The 18,554-nt window shown below is 43.7% G+C and overlaps 1 protein-coding gene and 1 long non-coding RNA gene across 3 annotated transcripts in view; one reads left to right on the top strand and one right to left on the bottom strand.

The window, feature by feature from the left end:
• xdh (xanthine dehydrogenase) overlaps positions 1-8,484 on the bottom strand; it is a 68,985-nt gene extending 60,501 nt beyond the window's left edge. Inside the window, exons 1-7 of one of the 2 annotated variants that reach the window (XM_071366792.1) lie at positions 8,204-8,484; positions 6,335-6,392; positions 4,698-4,794; positions 4,406-4,514; positions 3,378-3,504; positions 3,101-3,162; positions 2,802-2,894 (exon numbers count right to left, since the gene is read on the bottom strand). In XM_071366792.1, the coding sequence (XP_071222893.1) occupies positions 2,802-2,894; positions 3,101-3,162; positions 3,378-3,504; positions 4,406-4,514; positions 4,698-4,794; positions 6,335-6,392; positions 8,204-8,302 (645 nt within the window). In that variant the 5' untranslated portion in view covers positions 8,303-8,484. The remainder of the gene's footprint in view (positions 1-2,801; positions 2,895-3,100; positions 3,163-3,377; positions 3,505-4,405; positions 4,515-4,697; positions 4,795-6,334; positions 6,393-8,203) is intronic. The other variant, XM_071366793.1, reaches the window with a different exon arrangement.
• On the top strand, positions 8,468-16,917 carry LOC139553967 (uncharacterized). Its single transcript, XR_011670773.1, has 2 exons — positions 8,468-13,961; positions 14,260-16,917. It is a non-coding gene; the product is annotated as an uncharacterized lncRNA (long non-coding RNA).
• The last annotated feature ends 1,637 nt before the right edge of the window (positions 16,918-18,554 follow it).

Genomic DNA, 18,554 nt, shown 5'->3' with positions numbered 1-18,554 from the left:
GTTAAAATTAGTATTTTAATTTATAATAGAGCGCTGAAATCGTGACTGCATATCACCTGTGTGACAACACGGGTGGGATCGGGCCAATAACTGTGAAACATTTCTCCAATCATCCAACAGACATTAGAACCTTCATGTAGATCATTTCTGGTTGTAAAACAAGTGTGTGTCTGACTCACGAGGTCCAGGTCACACATGTGACTGTCTACCCATCATGCCTTGTGGTTGTGATACAGGCACGGATAATCGATTTCTTCTACGTTCTTTCATAATACTGTTCTTAATGTATTAGAACACAGTTCTTTGTCACTTAAAAAATATCTGAGTTTCTCAACTTTTACTGAAATAACTTCATCTATATGAGTTAAACTTGTTTTGTAAAGGCTTTTATGTAAAAAAAAAAAAAGTATATCTCTGAGTTTTAAATGCAGGACTGTGATGGTATAACTCCTTGTTGGGCTTGGCTATCCAGCTGGCTAATGTATATATTCAAATTTCAACTGGACAAAGAACTGGCTTTTTTGTTTCACCTGCCGGTTCCTGGAAGGACAAGGACTGTGTGCGGAGACGGGATGCCTGTTCAGACTCATAGTTGCCTAGAGACGTTTCCAGACCACGGCTGAAGTGTGGTGTGCTTTGGCGATGCAGCGACCGAGGCATCATTCAGGTGGGTGTTACGCTTTCAGCCATAGAGGACTAGATATGTACCTAGAAGCAGCTTCTTCAGAGATGGTGAGTTGCCCTCGTGAAGAGCTCTTGGCCTATGTCAGACTGACTGTTTATCAGCTCCACTCAAGCCAACAGACCAACAGCTCTGATCAAGCCAACAGCTCCGGTCAAGCTAACAGACCAGCAGCTCTGGTCAAGCCAACAGACCAACAGCTCTGGTCAAGCCAACAGACCAACAGCTCCGTTCAAGCCAACAGACCAACAGCTCCGGTCAAGCCAACAGACCAACAGCTCCGGTCAAGCCAACAGACCAACAGCTCTGGTCAAGCCAACAGACCAACAGCTCTGGTCAAGCCAACAGACCAACAGCTCTGGTCAAGCCAACAGACCAACAGCTCCGGTCAAGCCAACAGACCAACAGCTCTGGTCAAGCCAACAGACCAACAGCTCCGGTCAAGCCAACAGACCAACAGCTCCGGTCAGACCAGCAGCTCTGGTCAAGCCAACAGACCAACAGCTCTGGTCAAGCCAACAGACCAACAGCTCCGGTCAAGCCAACAGACCAACAGCTCCGGTCAGACCAGCAGCTCTGGTCAAGCCAACAGACCAGCAGCTCTGGTCAAGCCAACAGACCAGCAGCTCTGGTCAAGCCAACAGACCAACAGCTCCACTCAAACCAACAGACCAACAGCTCCGGTCAAGCCAACAGACCAGCAGCTCCGGTCAGACCAACAGCTCTGGTCAAGCCAACAGACCAGCAGCTCCGGTCAAGCCAACAGACCAACAGCTCTGGTCAAGCCAACAGACCAACAGCTCTGGTCAAGCCAACAGACCAACAGCTCTGGTCAAGCCAACAGACCAGCAGCTCCGGTCAAGCCAACAGACCAGCAGCTCCGGTCAAGCCAACAGACCAACAGCTCCGGTCAAGCCAACAGACCAGCAGCTCCGGTCAAGCCAACAGACCAACAGCTCCGGTCAAGCCAACAAACCAACAGCTCTGGTCAAGCCAACAGACCAACAGCTCTGGTCAAGCCAACAGACCAACAGCTCTGGTCAAGCCAACAGACCAGCAGCTCTGGTCAAGCCAACAGACCAGCAGCACCTTTGGTCAAGCCAACAGACCAACACCCCCGGTCAAGCCAACAGACCAACAGCTCTGGTCAAGCCAACAGACCAACAGCTCTGGTCAAGCCAACAGACCAACAGCTCTGGTCAAACCAACAGACCAGCAGCTCTGGTCAAGCCAACAGACCAACAGCTCCGGTCAAACCAACAGACCAACAGCTCCGGTCAGACCAACAGCTCTGGTCAAGCCAACAGACCAGCAGCTCTGGTCAAGCCAACAGACCAGCAGCTCTGGTCAAGCCAACAGACCAGCAGCTCTGGTCAAGCCAACAGACCAACAGCTCCGGTCAAGCCAACAGACCAACAGCTCTGGTCAAGCCAACAGACCAACAGCTCTGGTCAAGCCAACAGACCAACAGCTCTGGTCAAACCAACAGACCAGCAGCTCTGGTCAAGCCAACAGACCAACAGCTCTGGTCAAACCAACAGACCAGCAGCTCTGGTCAAGCCAACAGACCAGCAGCTCCCCAGAAGATGATGAACGTTACTACTAGTTACTTCCATCAATTTCATTCATTGCTTTTGACCTACTGTATATATTTCATTTACTGTGTTTAGGAATAATATTTTGTCAATTTAAATTATACTCGCAATTCAGCCTCTTTCTGCCAGTTGTACAAAGTTGTTGAAGAACAGCAAAAAAAAACTAGAATATCTCTATCCCACTCTCATTCTCTTTGATTCAAAGAATCGAGTACACTACAGTAGTTGACGTTGTCAATGGTCAAATTAATAAATAGTAGACTGCCAGATTGTTTGATAAATCCTGTTATATTGATGACTGTTATACTGATAGTTACTCTACATTTTTAAATCTCTATCTTTTTTGGGGGGGAGGGGGGGTTTAATATGACATTTCATTGAGAAAGCATAGAATTCACATGAATCAATGGAAAAGGTGGATGCAGGGAGGGATTGAACTCACGTCTCCAGTGGGGAGATTTGTGCCAGAAATGTTCCCAGTCAACCATGGCTCTGCACACTGTCTATTGAAGGAGTAAACTTACGTTGACATTCTCGTCAGTGTACCCTTTGGTCTTTACTCCGTTGGTCATGCAGCAGCCGTTTTCCTTCCCCTTGCCACCACAACACTTCCTCTCCTGTGGCACACACACACACACACACACACACACACACACACACACACACACACACACACACACACACACACACACACACACACACACACACACCACAGATTGGAGAAGAAATGATGGAAGTGAAAGCAGAAGAAAGAGGAAGACGATGATCCTTACTCATCCTCAGGATGCTGCATGACACTCAGGGTGTGTTTGTGTGGTCTTACTTTGGTGAACGTCTTGTACCCCTCCAGAATTGGTCTGTAACCAGTACAGCGACACAGGTTCCCTGTGGGGACAACAACAGTACAACATTACCTGGCTCAAACCTGTCATTGATGTGTGGTTCAAATGGGTCTAAATGTCTAAATGTACATTGGTGAGTTTTTGGCAGGAAGACACTAGTTTGTAGGGTTGCACAATTCTTATAACTTTTCCAAAATGTCGTGGGTTTCGAAAAATGTGTGATTGGTTTTGCAACCTAAATGTTGTAACCCAATTTACCTTGGAAGGCCTCCTCTATGTCGGCCATGCGAGGTGTAGGCTGGTTCCTGAGCAGAGCATACATAGACATGACGATACCTGGGGTACAGAACCCACACTGAGAACCATGAGACTTAGCGATACGCTCCTACACACACAGAGAGAGAGAGCGAGAGAGCGAGAGAGCGAGAGAGAGAGAGAGAGAGAGAGAGAGAGCGAGAGAAACTTACGGAAAGTTCTGACTATTTACAGACTCAGTGAGCATTGCTATTGAGAAAGGATGCCGTAGGCAGACATGGCTCTCAAGAGAAGACAGGCTATGTGCACACTGCCCACAAAATGAGGTGGAAACTGAGCTGCACTTCCTAACCTCCTGCCAAATGTATGACCATATTAGAGACACATATTTCCCTAAAGTCACACAGATCCATAAAGAATTAGAAAACAAATCCAATTTTGATAATCTCCCGTATCTATTGGGTGAAATACCACAGTGTGCCATCACAGCAGCAAGATGTGTTGCCACAAGAATATTTACGTTATTTATTTTCTCTTAAACTATTTGCACATAATATGAGATTTGAAATGTCTTTATTCTTTAGGAACTTCTGTGAGTGTAATGTTTAATGTTAATTTGTATTGTTTATTTTACTTTTGTTTATTATGTACATAACTTGATTTAGCAATGTTAACATATGTTTCCCATGCCAATAAAGCCCTTACATTGAATTGGATTGAATTGACAGAGAAAGGGGAGAGAGAGAGAGACAGTTAGGGGGGGGGGGGGAGAGGGAAGGAAGGAGAGAGAGGAGAGAGAGGAAGAGAAAGAGAGAGAGAGGGGGGAGAGAGAGAGGGAAGGAGAGAGAGGAGAGAGAGGAAGAGAAGGGGGAGAGAGAGAGAGTTAGGCGGGAGGGGAGAGAAAGAGAGAGAAAGGGGGGAGGGAGAGAGAGAGAGAGAGAGAGGGGGGGGGGGGAGAGACACAGAGGGAGGACAGAGTGTTGGCTGCAGTGTGTATACGTGAGCCATGCGGTCTAAGACACTGTTCTTACCTGTACAGGGTGCAGTTTCCCTGCCACGCTGCCGATGCCTTCCACCGTGGTGACAGCACAATGATGGAGAGAACACAGAGGGGCCAGACACCCATTCACCGAGAGGTGCCTGGAGGGTTAAGTTAAACACAGTCTCCTCTCACACACACGACACTCAAGTACACACACACACACACTCTCTCACTCTCACACAAACATGCAAACACACACACGACACTCATGTACACACACACACACACTCTCTCACACAAACATGCAAACACACCACACACAGATTGCTATGTGAGGATACAGCACTCTTCTGAGATGGGGCTGATATTTGGAGAGCATCACAGTACAGGCTCCACATCCTCCCTCTGCACAGCCCAGCTTAGTACCTGTCAAACCCACTGGTACACACAGTCAAGGAACAACTGGATGGGGGGGGGGGGGGGTAGGTGAGAGAGATAGAGTGTGTGAGGGAGGGAGGGAACGGAAGGGGAGAAAGAAGGAGAGAGATGAAAAGAGAGATAGACAGTCGGACCCAGGAGTTGTACTGGAAACAATGACTTGACCCAGGAGTTGTTCCTGTCAGTTGTGTGTTGATTACTCCTGCATCAGCCAAGCTGCTTTTTCCTGGTTGTGTTTATTTAATTATATTATTCAACCTTTACTTTATAAGACGGGTGATACGTCCCCCCAGGGTCCAAAACTGTGATGGACCGATATTTAAAACTGTTCAGTACATTAATCTACCTCTCTGACAAATTTGGTGCTTTTATCACAAAATGAGCATTAGTTATGGAAACATCATTTTAGCTCTGTGTATACAGAAAGGACGGTGACATAACAGTCCATGTTATTCATTAACTTACGAATGTTCAAACCTTTGGAACAACCAATCCTCTGGCTTCTCTTCAAAACCCTTCTCTCTCTAGCCCTGCAGACTAGCCCTGCAGACCAGCTAGAAAGGTCAAATCTCTCTGTAGACCAGCTAGAAAGGTCAAATCTCTCTGTAGACCAGCTAGAAAGGTCATATATCACTGTAGACCAGCTAGAAAGATCGTATATCACTGTAGACCAGCTAGAAAGGTAATATCTCACCGTAGACAAGCTAGAAAGGTCATATCTCACCATTTCCGTCATGCTTCGTTGAACATTGTGAAATATTGTCTCTACTGTCTATTCAGAACAATTCGCCAACTGTCCAGAGTTCTGCCCCCATAAAACCCCAGAGAGAGTGACAGTTCCTACAAGACAAGCAACTGAAAGCACAGAACATTAAAAGCAGGCATGACACAATGGGGCATTTTCCCCCTCAATATTTTAAGCGAATAAATGAAATACATTTATCAGGTGTGTGTGTGAATAGCAGAGGAAATATATATATATATATATACAAAACATTGCCCACAAACAGAAAAAATTGCCCGCAAAAAAATATATAGGTCTGTTAATACAGGACTAGTAAAGACCCAGTGCACTACTTTAGTGAAGGAAACATTAAATTATATGTTTTTTTGTATTCAGATTCAGATCAGGGGATCCTGCAGCACCCTCAACACCTCTACATCCCAGGGCTGTGGTACTAAATCAGCACCCTCAACACCTCTACATCCCAGGGCTGTGGTACTAAATCAGCACCCTCAACACCTCTACATCCCAGGGCTGTGGTACTAAATCAGTACCCTCAACACCTCTACATCCCAGGGCTGTGGTATTAAATCAGCACCCTCAACACCTCTACATCCCAGGGCTGTGGTACTAAATCAGTACCCTCAACACCTCTACATCCCAGGGCTGTGGTACTAAATCAGTACCCTCAACACCTCTACATCCTGTGGCTGTGGTATTAAATCAACACCTCTACATCCTGTGGCTATGGTATTAAATCAGCACCCTCAACACCCCTACTTCCTGTGGCTGTGTGTGAGTGGTATTTCAGGATACACTTTCTCCTGAGGTATGTCAGCAGTGTCATCTCTGGATCCGCATGCTTCTCTGTTATCTGGAGAGATAACATATATAGTATGTATATCATGTTATACATGTACACATATATAAAATATATAGAGTACCAGTCAAATGTTGACATACCTACTCATTCAATGAATTGTCTTCATTGTTTATTATTTTCTACATTGTAGAATAATAGTGAGGGCATCAAAACTATGGAAAAAAAACACATATGGAATCATGAAGCAACCAAAAAAGTGTAGAACAAATCAGAATATATTTAAAATTTTTGATTATTCGAAGTAGCCACCCTTTGCCTTGATGACAGCTTTGCACACTCTTGGCATTCTCTCAACCAGCTTCATGAGGTAGTCACCTGGAATGCATTTCAATTAACAGGTGTGCCTTGTTAAAAGTTTAAAAAGGTTTAGCCAATCAGTTGTGTTTTGACAAGGTAGGGGTGGCATATTTGGTAAAAGACCAAGTCCATATTATATCAAGAACAGCTCAAATAAGCAAAGGGAAATGAAAGTCTATCATTACTTTAAGACATGAAGGTCAGTCAATCTGGGAAAATTTCAAGAAAATGTCTTCAAGTGGAGTCGCAAAAACCATCAAGCGCTATGATGAAACTGGCTCTCATGAGGACCGCCACAGGAAGGAAAGACGAAGAGTTACCTCTGCTGCAGAGGATAAGTTCATTAGAGAGTTACCAGTCTCAGAAATTGCACCCCAAATAAATGCTTCACAGAGTTCAGGTAACAGACAAATCTCAACATCAACTGTTCAGAGGAGACTGCATGAATCAGGCCTTCATGGTCAAATTGTTGCAAAGAAACCACTACTAAAGGACACCAATAAGAAGAAGAGACTTGCTTGGGTCAAGAAACACGAGCAATGGACATTAGAACGGTGGAAATCTGTCCCTTGGTCTGATGAGTCCAAACTTTTGAGGTTTTTGGTTTCCACCCGACGGTTCTTAGGTGAACGGATGATCTTTGCAAATGTGATTCCCACCATGAAGCATGGAGGAGTGACGGTGTTTTGATGGTGACACTGTCTGTGATATATTTAGAAATCAAGGCACACTTAACCAGCATGGCTACCACAGCATTCTGCAGCGATACGCCATCCCATCTGGTTTGCGCTTAGGCTGGCTGTGTAAGGGCTTTTTGACCAAGAAGGAGAGTGATGGAGTGCTGCATCAGATGACCTGGCCTCCACAATCACCCAACCTCAACCCAAATTAGATATTTTGGGATAAGTTGGACAACAGAGTGAAGTTAAAGCAGCCAACAAGTGCTTAGCACATGTAGGAACTCCTTCAAGACTGTTGGAAAAGCATTCCAGGTGAAGCTGGTTGAGAGAATGCCAAGAGTGTGCAAAGCTGTCATCAAGGCAAAAGGGTGGTTATTTTGAAGAATCTAAAATATATTTTGATTTGTTTAACACTTTTTTGGTTACTACATGATTCCATGTGTTATTTCATAGTTGTGATGTCTTCAGTATTATTCTACAATGTAGAAAATTGCAGAAATCAAGAAAAACCCTTGAATGAGTAGGTCCAAATTGTTGACTGGTACTGTATTTCCCCACATAATCATATACTCTGATCAGGTAATTTGTTCTTATGGCGATAAATTAGAGTGAAATTACTGAGAATGAAGAAGTATGATAATAAAAAAAAGTCCATAGTGTTATACATCTTTAGCCATTACATTTCAAATGCAACAATTATCAAATGTATAGATCTTTAAGCATTGTCTCAATAAAGTGTTAGCCTACCAGCCCATCTACCATTTTGAGTGGCTTACTGACCAACTATTGATCAAGTTGACTTGAAAGAAAAGTAGTGAATCTTACCTTTTTTCCATTGACAAAGAAAACAAGTTCATCCGCGCTCATGTTGTGATCCGTCAGTTTATTCCTGTTAGTCTGCTCTCCGTAGGTCAGGTCGGACATGTTTAGGCTAGTGGTTTGCGCGCTCTACTGTTGTCAGTGAAGACTGCTACGTTATGGTGTGACAACGACTATATTCATTCAGTCACCCTGTATCACCCTGTATCACTCTCTCGCTCTCTCTCTCTCTCGCTCTCTCTCTGGCCCTTTTAAAGTTGAACTCCCTACGTCCGTCTGTCCCTGTTCCCTCTATATCTCTGTCTTTATGTGCTTAGACATGAAGATATAAGCGTCATAAAAGGATAAAGTCTCCAACTTTGGACTGAATATGAGGACGCCATACAGTAAAATCATGTGTCACACGGGATGTGAGGCGGGAGATGACATAAGACAAACACATGATAGCATGTTATTGATTCTCGATTAGCCTTGTGGTCACGCATGGTGAGTAGTGTACTCATGAGGTGGCTGTCTGTCTGTCACTGACATTCCGTCCTGTTTTTCTTTTGGTGTTTCAGACCAGACACTTCTTAATAAACATTCACTAACACTAAAAAAAGAGCTAGGCTTGGCATGAGCCGTGTGAGACAGCTAGAAGTATGTAAAACACAGGAGAGATGCCAATGCTAAGATTAAGACATGGTGTATTCTTTAAAATAGATTAACTTGCAGACTTGTTTACGTGCTGCTGTGCGTTTTGTTACTAACCTTACTTTGCTACCTGACAACTTTACGGTTTTTACTTTTTAATTACCGTTTATTTTTAGTTTTTCCCTCACTCAACTTTTTCACTCCGGACGCTTTATCTGGACATGGTTCGTCAGAACCTCCACCAGCCGAAGCTAAGTAGTAACATTAACATGATGCCTTCTAATTGCAGTCGCTGTACTCATAATATACAGGAGAACGATCGCCTTACGGCGAGGATAGCTGTGCTGCAAGCCCAGCTTCAGACGCAATCGTTAGGCAAGGGTAATTTCAGTGTAGGAAAGGATGAAACAGCGTCTGTGCCACCAGTAAGTACAGATATTAACGTTAGTATAAATCCCCTCGCACAGTCCCCACAGCCAGACAACTTTCTCATGGCTTCTGGGGGGAAATGCTGTAGGAATGCTCAACCGGTGTCGCTCATTCAGCCGACAGAAACTTTCAACCGGTTCTCCCTACTAAGCAGCGAGTCAGAGGCCAAGCCTACTCTGGTCTCTCCTCCACCCGTTACCGGGTCTGACCAGACCGGACACGTCGCGTGCGCGAGCGTCGCAAAATAAATGTAGAAATCATTATTCAATTATTGCAGGTGCCAACGAGCGTCTGCTATTTCTGACGCAGGTCGCGCTGCAAGTCCTGCCTCTCCCGTCTCCTCATTGGTTTATAGAAGCAGGTACCCTCGTCTCCTCATTGGTTTATAGAAGCAGGTACCCACGTCTCCTCATTGGTTATACCCACATGGGTGATTGAAAGACCAACAGTTTTGCAGGTCATCTGGTAATACTATGAAAGTGTAGATGCCAATCACCATATCAATTCAAAGATGAAAAAGCCTGGATGGAGGAGAGATGACTAGAAACGATTCGGTTGGCCGTTTTATGTGTGGATTAATTGTCGGAGTAGAGGACCTTGTGTATTTCAGGTAAACACCTCAATGTTTATATCCCAGGACAAATTAGCTAGCAACAGCAAGCTAGTTAAATACGACAAATTAACTAGCAAGTGCAAGCTAACTAGCTAAATTACCATACATGTTTAATGCTTTTCGACCTGTCCCCAAATTAATGTCATTGTTTCAGAGTTTGTTTTGATATTTTAACCTGCATGTCGTGATCGCGTTTGGTGTGGGGGGGGGCAAAATAAATGTATGCACGATAGCGCACGATGGCGCAGGCGCGCAGCCGGTTTGGGTTCGTGTTAGGTTTAAAAGAAATCATCCAGCGATCATACACTGTTTACCAGGGGGCAGGGCTACCGATGTTAAGGCTAATCTGAAGATGGTGCTGGCTAAAGCTAAAACTGGCGAGTATAGGGTTATTGTTATCAACGTCGGCACCAATGATGTTAGGATGAGACAGTCAGAGGTCACCAAGCGCAACATAGCTTCAGAAAGGTGTGTTGGCATCGAGCAATTGTCTCTGGCCCCCTCCAAGTTAGGGGGAGTGATGAGCTCTACAGCAGTCTCACAACCCAATCGCTGGTTGAAAACAGTTTTCTGCCCCTCCCAAAAGATAGAATTTGTAGATAATTGGAACCTCTTTCTGGGACTCACCCACAAACAGGACCAAGCCTGGCCTGTTGAGGAGTGACAGACTCCATCCTAGCTGAAGGCGTGCTCTCATCTTATCTATGAACAAAGACAGGGCTCTAATTCCTCTAGCTCCACAATGAAATAGGGTGCAGGCCAGGTAGCAGGCTGTTAGCCAGCCTGACAGCTTAGTGGAGTCTGCCACTAGCACAGTCAGTGTAGTCAGCTCAGCTATCCCCATTGAGACCGTGTCTGTGCCTCAACCTAGGTTGGGCAAAACTAAACATGGCGGTGTTCGCCTTAGCAATCTCACTGGAATAAAGACCTCCTCCATTCCTGCCATTATTGAAAGAGATTGTGATACCTCACATCTCAAAATAGGGCTACTTAATGTTAGATCCCTCACTTCCAAGGCAGTTATAGTCAATGAACTAATCACTGATCATAATCTTGATGTGATTGGCCTGACTGAAACATGCTTTAAGCCTGATGAATTTACTGTGTTAAATGAGGCACCACCTCCTGGTTACACTAGTGACCATATCCCCTGCGCATCCTGCAAAGGCGGAGGTGTTGCTAACATTTACGATAGCAAATTTCAATTTACCAAAGAAAAACAATGTTTTTGTCTTTTGAGCTTCTAGTCGTGAAATCTATGCAGCCTACTCAATCACTTTTTATAGCTACTGTTTACAGGCCTCCTGGGCCATATACAGCGTTCCTCACTGAGTTCCCTGAATTCCTATCGGACCTTGTAGTCATAGCAGATAATATTCTACTTTTTGGTGACTTTAATATTCACATGGAAAAGTCCACAGACCCACTCCAAAAGGCTTTCGGAGCCATCATCGACTCAGTGGGTTTTGTCCAACATGTCTCCGGACCTACTCACTGCCACAGTCATACTCTGGACCTAGTTTTGTCCCATGGAATAAATGCTGTGGTTAATGTTTTTCCTCATAATCCTGGACTATCGGACCACCATTTTAATTACGTTTGCAATCACAACAAATAATCTGCTCAGACCCCAACCAAGGATCATCAAAAGTCGTGCAATTAATTCTCAGACAACCCAAAGATTCCTTGATGCCCTTCCAGACTCCCTCTGCCTACCCAAGAACGTCAGAGGACAAAGATCTGTTAACCACCTAACTGAGGAACCTTGCGCAATACCCTAGATGCAGTCGCACCCCTAAAAACTAAAAATATTTGTCATAAGAAACTAGCTCCCTGGTATACAGAAAATACCCAAGCTCTGAAGCAAGCTTCCAGAAAACTGGAACGGAAATGGTGCCACACCAAACTGGAAGTCTTCCGACTAGCTTGGAAAGACGGTACCGTGCAGTATCAAAGAGCCCTCACTGCTGCTCGATCATCCTATTTTTTTTAAACTTAGTTGAGGAAAATAAGAACAATCCAAAATGTATTTTTGATACTGTTGCAAAGCTAACTAAAAAGCAGCATTCCCAAGAGAGGATGGCTTTCACTTCAGCAGTAATAAATTAATGAACTTCTTTGAGGAAAAGATCATGATCATTAGAAAGCAAATTACGGACTCCTCTTTAAATCTGCGTATTCCTCCAAAGCTCAGTTGTCCTGAGTCTGCACAACTCTGCCAGGACCTAGGATCAAGAGAGACACTCAACTCTATCTCTTGACACAATGATGAAAATAATCATGGCTTCTAAACCTTCAAGCTGCATACTGGACCCTATTCCAACTAAACTACTGAAAGAGCTGCTTCCTGTGCTCGGCCCTCCTATGTTGAACATAATAAACGGTTCTCTATCCACCGGATGTGTACCAAACTCACTAAAAGTGGCAGTAATAAAGCCTCTCTTGAAAAAGCCAATCCTTGACCCAGAAAATATAAAAAACTATCGGGCCTATATCGAATCTCCCATTCCTCTCAAACATTTTTTAAAAAGCTGTTGCACAGCAACTTCCTGTCTTCCCGAAGACAAACAATGTATACGAAATGCTTCAGTCTGGTTTTAGACCCCATCATAGCACTGAGACTGCACTTGTGAAGGTGGTAAATTACCTTTTAATGGCGTAGGACCGAGGCTCTGCATCTGTCCTCGTGCTCCTAGACCTTAGTGCTGCTTTTGATACCATCGATCACCACATTCTTTTGGAAAGATTGGAAACCCAAATTGGTCTACATGGACAAGTTCTGGCCTGGTTTAGATCTTATCTGTCGGAAAGATATCAGTTTGTCTCTGTGGATGGTCTCTCCTCTGACGAATCAACTGTAAATGTCGGTGTTCCGTTTTAGGACCACTATTGTTTTCACTATATATTTACCTCTTGGATGTCATTCGAAAACAAAATGTTATCTTTCACTGCTATGCGGATGACACACAGCTGTACATTTCGATGAAACATGGTGAAGCCCCAAAATTGCCCTCGCTGGAAGCCTGTGTTTCAGACATAAGGAAGTGGATGGCTGCAAACTTTCTACTTTTAAACTTAGACAAAACAGAGATACCCAAGTTCTAGGTCCCAAGAAACAAAGAGATCTTCTGTTGAATCTGACAATCAATCTTGATGGTTGTACAGTCGTCTCAAATAAAACTGAAGGACCTCGGCGTTACTCTGGACCCTGATCTCTCTTTTGACGAACCTATTAAGACTGTTTCAAGGACAGCTTTTTTCCATCTACGTAAAATTGTGAAAATCAGGAACTTTCTCTCCAAAAATTTGGCAGAAAAATTAATCCATGCTTTTGTCACTTAGGTTAGACTACTGCAATGCTCTACTTTCCGGCTACCCGGATAAAGCACTAAATAAACTTCAGTTGGTGCTAAATACAGCTGCTAGAATCCTGACTAGAACCAAAATATTTGATCACATTACTCCAGTGCTAGCCTCCCTACACTGGCTTCCTGTTAAGGCTAGGGCTAATTTCAAGGTTTTACTGCTAACCTACAAAGCATTACATGGGCTTGCTCCTACCTATCTTTCCGATTTGGTCCTGCCGTACATACCTACACGTACACTACGGTTACAAGATGCAGGCCTCCTAATTGTCCCTAGAATTTCTAAGCAAACAGCTGGAGGCAGGGCTTTCTGCTATAGAGCTCCATTTTTATGGAATGGTCTGCCTATCCATGTGAGAGACGCAGACTCGGTCTCAACCTTTAAGTCTTTATTGAAGACTCATCTCTTCAGTAGGTCCTATGCTTGAGTGTAGTCTGGCCCAGGAGTGTGAAGGTGAACGGAAAGGCACTGAAGCAACGAACCGCCCTTGCTGTCTCTGCCTGGCCGGTTCCCCTATCTCCACTGGGATTCTCTGCCTCTAACCCTATTACAGGTGCTGAGTCACTGGCTTACTGGTGCTCTTTCATGCCATCCCTAGGAGGGGTGCATCACTTGAGTGGGTTGAGTCACTGACGTGGTCTTCCTGTCTGGGTTGGCGCCCCCCCCTTGGGTTGTGCCGTGGCGGAGATCTTTGTGGGCTATACAAGGCCTTGTCTCAGGATGGTAAGTTGGTGGTTGAAGATATCCCTCTAGTGGTGTGGGGGCTGTGCTTTGGCAAAGTGGGTGGGGTTATATCCTGCCTGTTTGGCCCTGTCCGGGGGTATCATCGGATGGGGCCACAGTGTCTCCTGACCCCTCCTGTCTCAGCCTCCAGTATTTATGCTGCAGTAGTTTATGTGTCGGGGGCTAGGGTCAGTCTGTTATATCTGGAGTATTTCTCCTGTCTTATCCGGTCTCCTGTGTGAATTTAAGTATGCTCTCTCTAATTCTTTCTCTCTTTCTTTCTCTCTCTCTCTCGGAGGACCTGAGCCCTAGGACCATGCCTCAGGACTACCTGGCATGATGACTCCTTGCTGTCCCCAGTCCACCTGGCCGTGCTGCTGCTCCAGTTTCAGCTGTTCTGCCTGCGGCTATGGAACCCTGACCTGTTCACCGGACGTGCTACCTGTCCCAGACCTGCTGTTTTCAACTCTCTAGAGACAGAGTAGAGATACTCTCAATGATCGGCTATGAAAAGCCAACTGAAATTTACTCCTGAGGTGCTGACCTGTTGCACCCTCGACAACCACTGTGATTATTATTTGACCATGCTGGTCATTTATGAACATTTGAACATCTTGGCCATGTTCTGTTATAATCTCCACCCGGCACAGCCAGAAGAGGACTGGCCACCCCCCATAGCCTGGTTCCTCTCTAGGTTTCTTCCTAGGTTTTGGCCTTTCTAGGGAGTTTTTCCTAGCCACCGTGCTTCTACACCTGCATTGCTTGCTGTTTTAGGTTGGGTTTCTGTACAGAACTTTGAGATATCAGCTAATGTAAGAAGGACTATACAAATTTGATTTGAATAAATGAATGAATCATATGCCAAAAGAGAGTGAGAGTCAGAGATGACAATTCAATTTGTCATTACAGACAGTGTGATTGTTTTATAGTTTTATTGAATAGATTTGTATAAAGAGTTATGTGTCTTGAATACAAAACATGTATTTAAACAGATAATCCTGCAGCAACAGGAAATCAGATTTATTGTGCGGCTTATAATTAATGGATATTTTGATAGAGGTTGGTATATTTTTAGTTAGGGGAAATTAAAACAAATTACCAACTTAATCTTTTTAAACCTTGAATAAACTGCAAGTTTGCATTTCCTGCAACAACAGCGTAATCAAAATAAGATTTAATTTACTTCCTTCTCATGCAATGCAAATTCACATGTTACTCATAGACAGAGCTCTAGGATCAGCTTTAACTTCCACAAATCCTAATTTATTCCAAGACACAGATCTAGGATCAGGGCCCATATCCACAAAGCATCTCGGAGTAGGAGTGCGGATCTAGGATCAGGGCCCATATCCACAAAGCATCTCGAAGTGTGGATCTAGGATCAGGGCCCATATCCACAAAGCATCTCAGAGTAGGAGTGCAGATCTAGGATCAGGTTTGCCATTTAAATCTTAAATGAATGAGACTATATGGACAGATCCTAGATCAGCACTTATACTCTGAGATGCTTTGTGGATATAGGCTCATTTTACATTCCTCAAATCCTTTAATAGCCATATAGAGTATAGCTCTGACTGTTACCATTAGAGGAGATGAAGCAACAAACCGAAAGCAAAAAAGCTTTAGAATGTCTCGCCAGCCTTCCGAGATATTAAAGTGCGTACAGTAAATGTTAGTTTATGACTGTTGTGGTCGATTAAAGTCAGTTCCATTTAAACTGTATTGCCGTTGGTTGCAAACAGCAGTATATAATCGAATTAATTGGGTTTGGTGAACTGGAGAGTCGTCAGCTCTACGCTGTTGTCCAAGTCTTCCTGTATCATATCAAATTGGATTTCTCATATGCTTCATAAACATCAGGTGTAGACTAACAATGAAATGCTTACTGACAGAGCCTTACCAACAAAGCAGAGAGAAAAATAGAACAATATTAGGAAGATAATAAAAAAACATTGATTAATGATAACTTAACTATATACACTGGGTGCCAGTACCGAGTCGATGTGCAGGGGTCCGAGGTAATTGAGGTATATCTACATTTAGGTAGGGGGTAAAGTGACTAGGCAACAGGATAGACAGTAGCAGCAGCGTATGTGATGAATCATTAAAGTTAGTGCTAAACGTGTCAATACAGAGTGTCCAGGTAGCTACAGTGCATTCAGAAAGTTTTCAGACCCGTTTACTGTTTACACATTTTGTTACGTAACAGCCTTATTGTAAAATTAATTAAATAAAACATTTTCCTCATCAATCAACACATAATACCCCACAATGAAAAAGGGTAAAACAGGTTTTTTAGAACGTTTTGCAAATGTATTAAAAGTAAAAACTGAAATACCTTATTTAGATAAATATTCAGACCCTTTGCTATGAGACTCTAAACTGAGCTCAGGTGCATCCTGTTTACATTGATCATACTTGAGATGTTTCTACAACTTGATTGGAGTCCACCTGTGGTCAATTCAACTGATTGGAACATGATTTGGAAAGGCACACACCTGTATATACGGTCCCACAGTTGACAGTACATGTCAGAGTAAAAACCAAGCCATGACGTTGAAAGAATTGTCCGTAGAGCTCCGAGACAGGATTGTGTCGAGGCACAGATCTGGGGAAGGGTACTAAAAAAAATGGCTGCAGCATTGAAGGTCCCCAAGAACACAGTGGGCTTCATCATTCTTAAATCCCTATGGTGAAGAATGGAGGTGGCAGCATCATGCTGTGGGGATGTTTTTCAGCGGAAGGGAGACTAGTCAGGATCGAGGGAAAGATGAACGGATCAAAGTAGAGAAAGATCCTTGATGAAAACCTATATACAGGTAATGAGTGGAGAACAGGAGGGCTTCTTAAAGAAAAACTAACAGGTCTGTGAGAGCTGGAATTCTTACTGGTTTTGTAACATGTATAATGTACTCTCCATGCGTTGTTTTCTCAAAATAAATCACTTCGGCCAGTGGTCCCAGTTGAGCATCATTTATTTCTGTTGTTAAATGGGAAACAGCACGTTTGTTGTGCTTAACAGTATTGATGGCTGTCGATGGCAAAATCTGTAGCATGAAGACAACTGTGTTAGCAGTGGCTTATGTGACAATGACATTGGTGTATGCTAGCTAACACACTTATTTACAGCAATCATATGCCAAAGCACATCCCAGAAAGCCCCTCAATCCCTAACAGGTACCATATACCCACACATGTATAAATCAGTAACGTACAGCAAACTTGTACACATTGTAAAATAGAAAATAGAAAACAGTATTCAGAACCTGACCTAACCCTTGCATCACATTTTCCTACTGGGAAGACCTGACGTTCGCGATCTCCCCCTATCTGCAAGCGGGGCCAATCACAACACACCTTATTGTCATCAGAGTTGAACTAACCAATAAGAATGCTTGAACATTAAATACACATTTCTTTAGAGGCAAGTGGAAACATAACCAACCCTGTTACAGTTGGTAGGTGATCAAATACTTAGTATGTCATGCAATAAAATGCAAATGAATTACTTAAAAATCATACAATGTGATTTTCTGGATTTTTGTCTCTCACAGTTGAAGTGTACCTATGATAAAAATTACAGACCTCTACATGCTTTGTAAGTAGGAAAACTTGCAAAATCGGCAGTGTGTCAAATACTTGTTCTCCCCACTGTATGTCACTCCCTTTGGTTCCTTCCCCAGGCGCTATTGTTTCGGTTTCAGTTTCATGTCTGTGTGCTGTGTGTTTATTGTTTTGAATTATGTTTCGTTCATTTATTGAATGATTCACTCTGAACTTGCGTCCTTTTTATTTTATTTTATTTATTTCACCTTTATTTAACCAGGTAGGCAAGTTTATGCGCCCTGGCCAAGATAAAGCAAAGCAGTTCGACACATACAACAACACATAGTTACACATGGAGTAAAACAAACATACAGTCAATAATACAACTTGCGTCCTGACTCCCAGCGTTACAAGAATAAGGCTGTAACAAAATGTGGAAAAAGTGAAGGGGACTCTATACTTTCTGAATGTACTGTATTTGGTTAACTATTTAGAAATCTTGGGGGTAGAAGCTGTTCAGGGTACTGTTGGTTCCAGACTTGGTGCATCGGTGAGAGAGAACAGTCAATGACATCAGAGAGAACAGTCAATGACTTTGGTAGCTGGAGTCTTTAAATTTTTTTTAGAGCTTTCCTCTAAAACCGCCTGGTATAGAGGTCCTGGATGGCAGGAAGCTTAGCCCCAGTGATGTACTGCGCCTACACACTACCTTTTGTAGCGCCATGTGGTGAAATGCCAAGCGGTAGCCATAACAAGTGGTGATACAGCCAGACAAGATGCTCTTAATCGTGTAGCTGTAGAATTGCACATATGATTTGTGCCAGAAATGTTCCCAGTCAACCATGGCTCTGCACACTGTCTATTGAAGGAGTAAACTTACGTTGACATTCTCGTCAGTGTACCCTTTGGTCTTTACTCCGTTGGTCATTCAGCAGCCGTTTTTCTACCCTTTGCCACCACAATACCCCCCGGTGGTGGACACACACACACACACGCACGCACACACACACACACACACGCACACGCACACGCACACATCACAGATTG

This window comes from Salvelinus alpinus, chromosome 25 (assembly GCF_045679555.1).
Source record: "Salvelinus alpinus chromosome 25, SLU_Salpinus.1, whole genome shotgun sequence".
Classification (NCBI taxonomy): domain Eukaryota; kingdom Metazoa; phylum Chordata; class Actinopteri; order Salmoniformes; family Salmonidae; genus Salvelinus; species Salvelinus alpinus.
The sequence above is the reverse complement of the archived record's forward strand: the minus strand, read 5'-3'. Positions and strand labels throughout refer to the sequence as shown.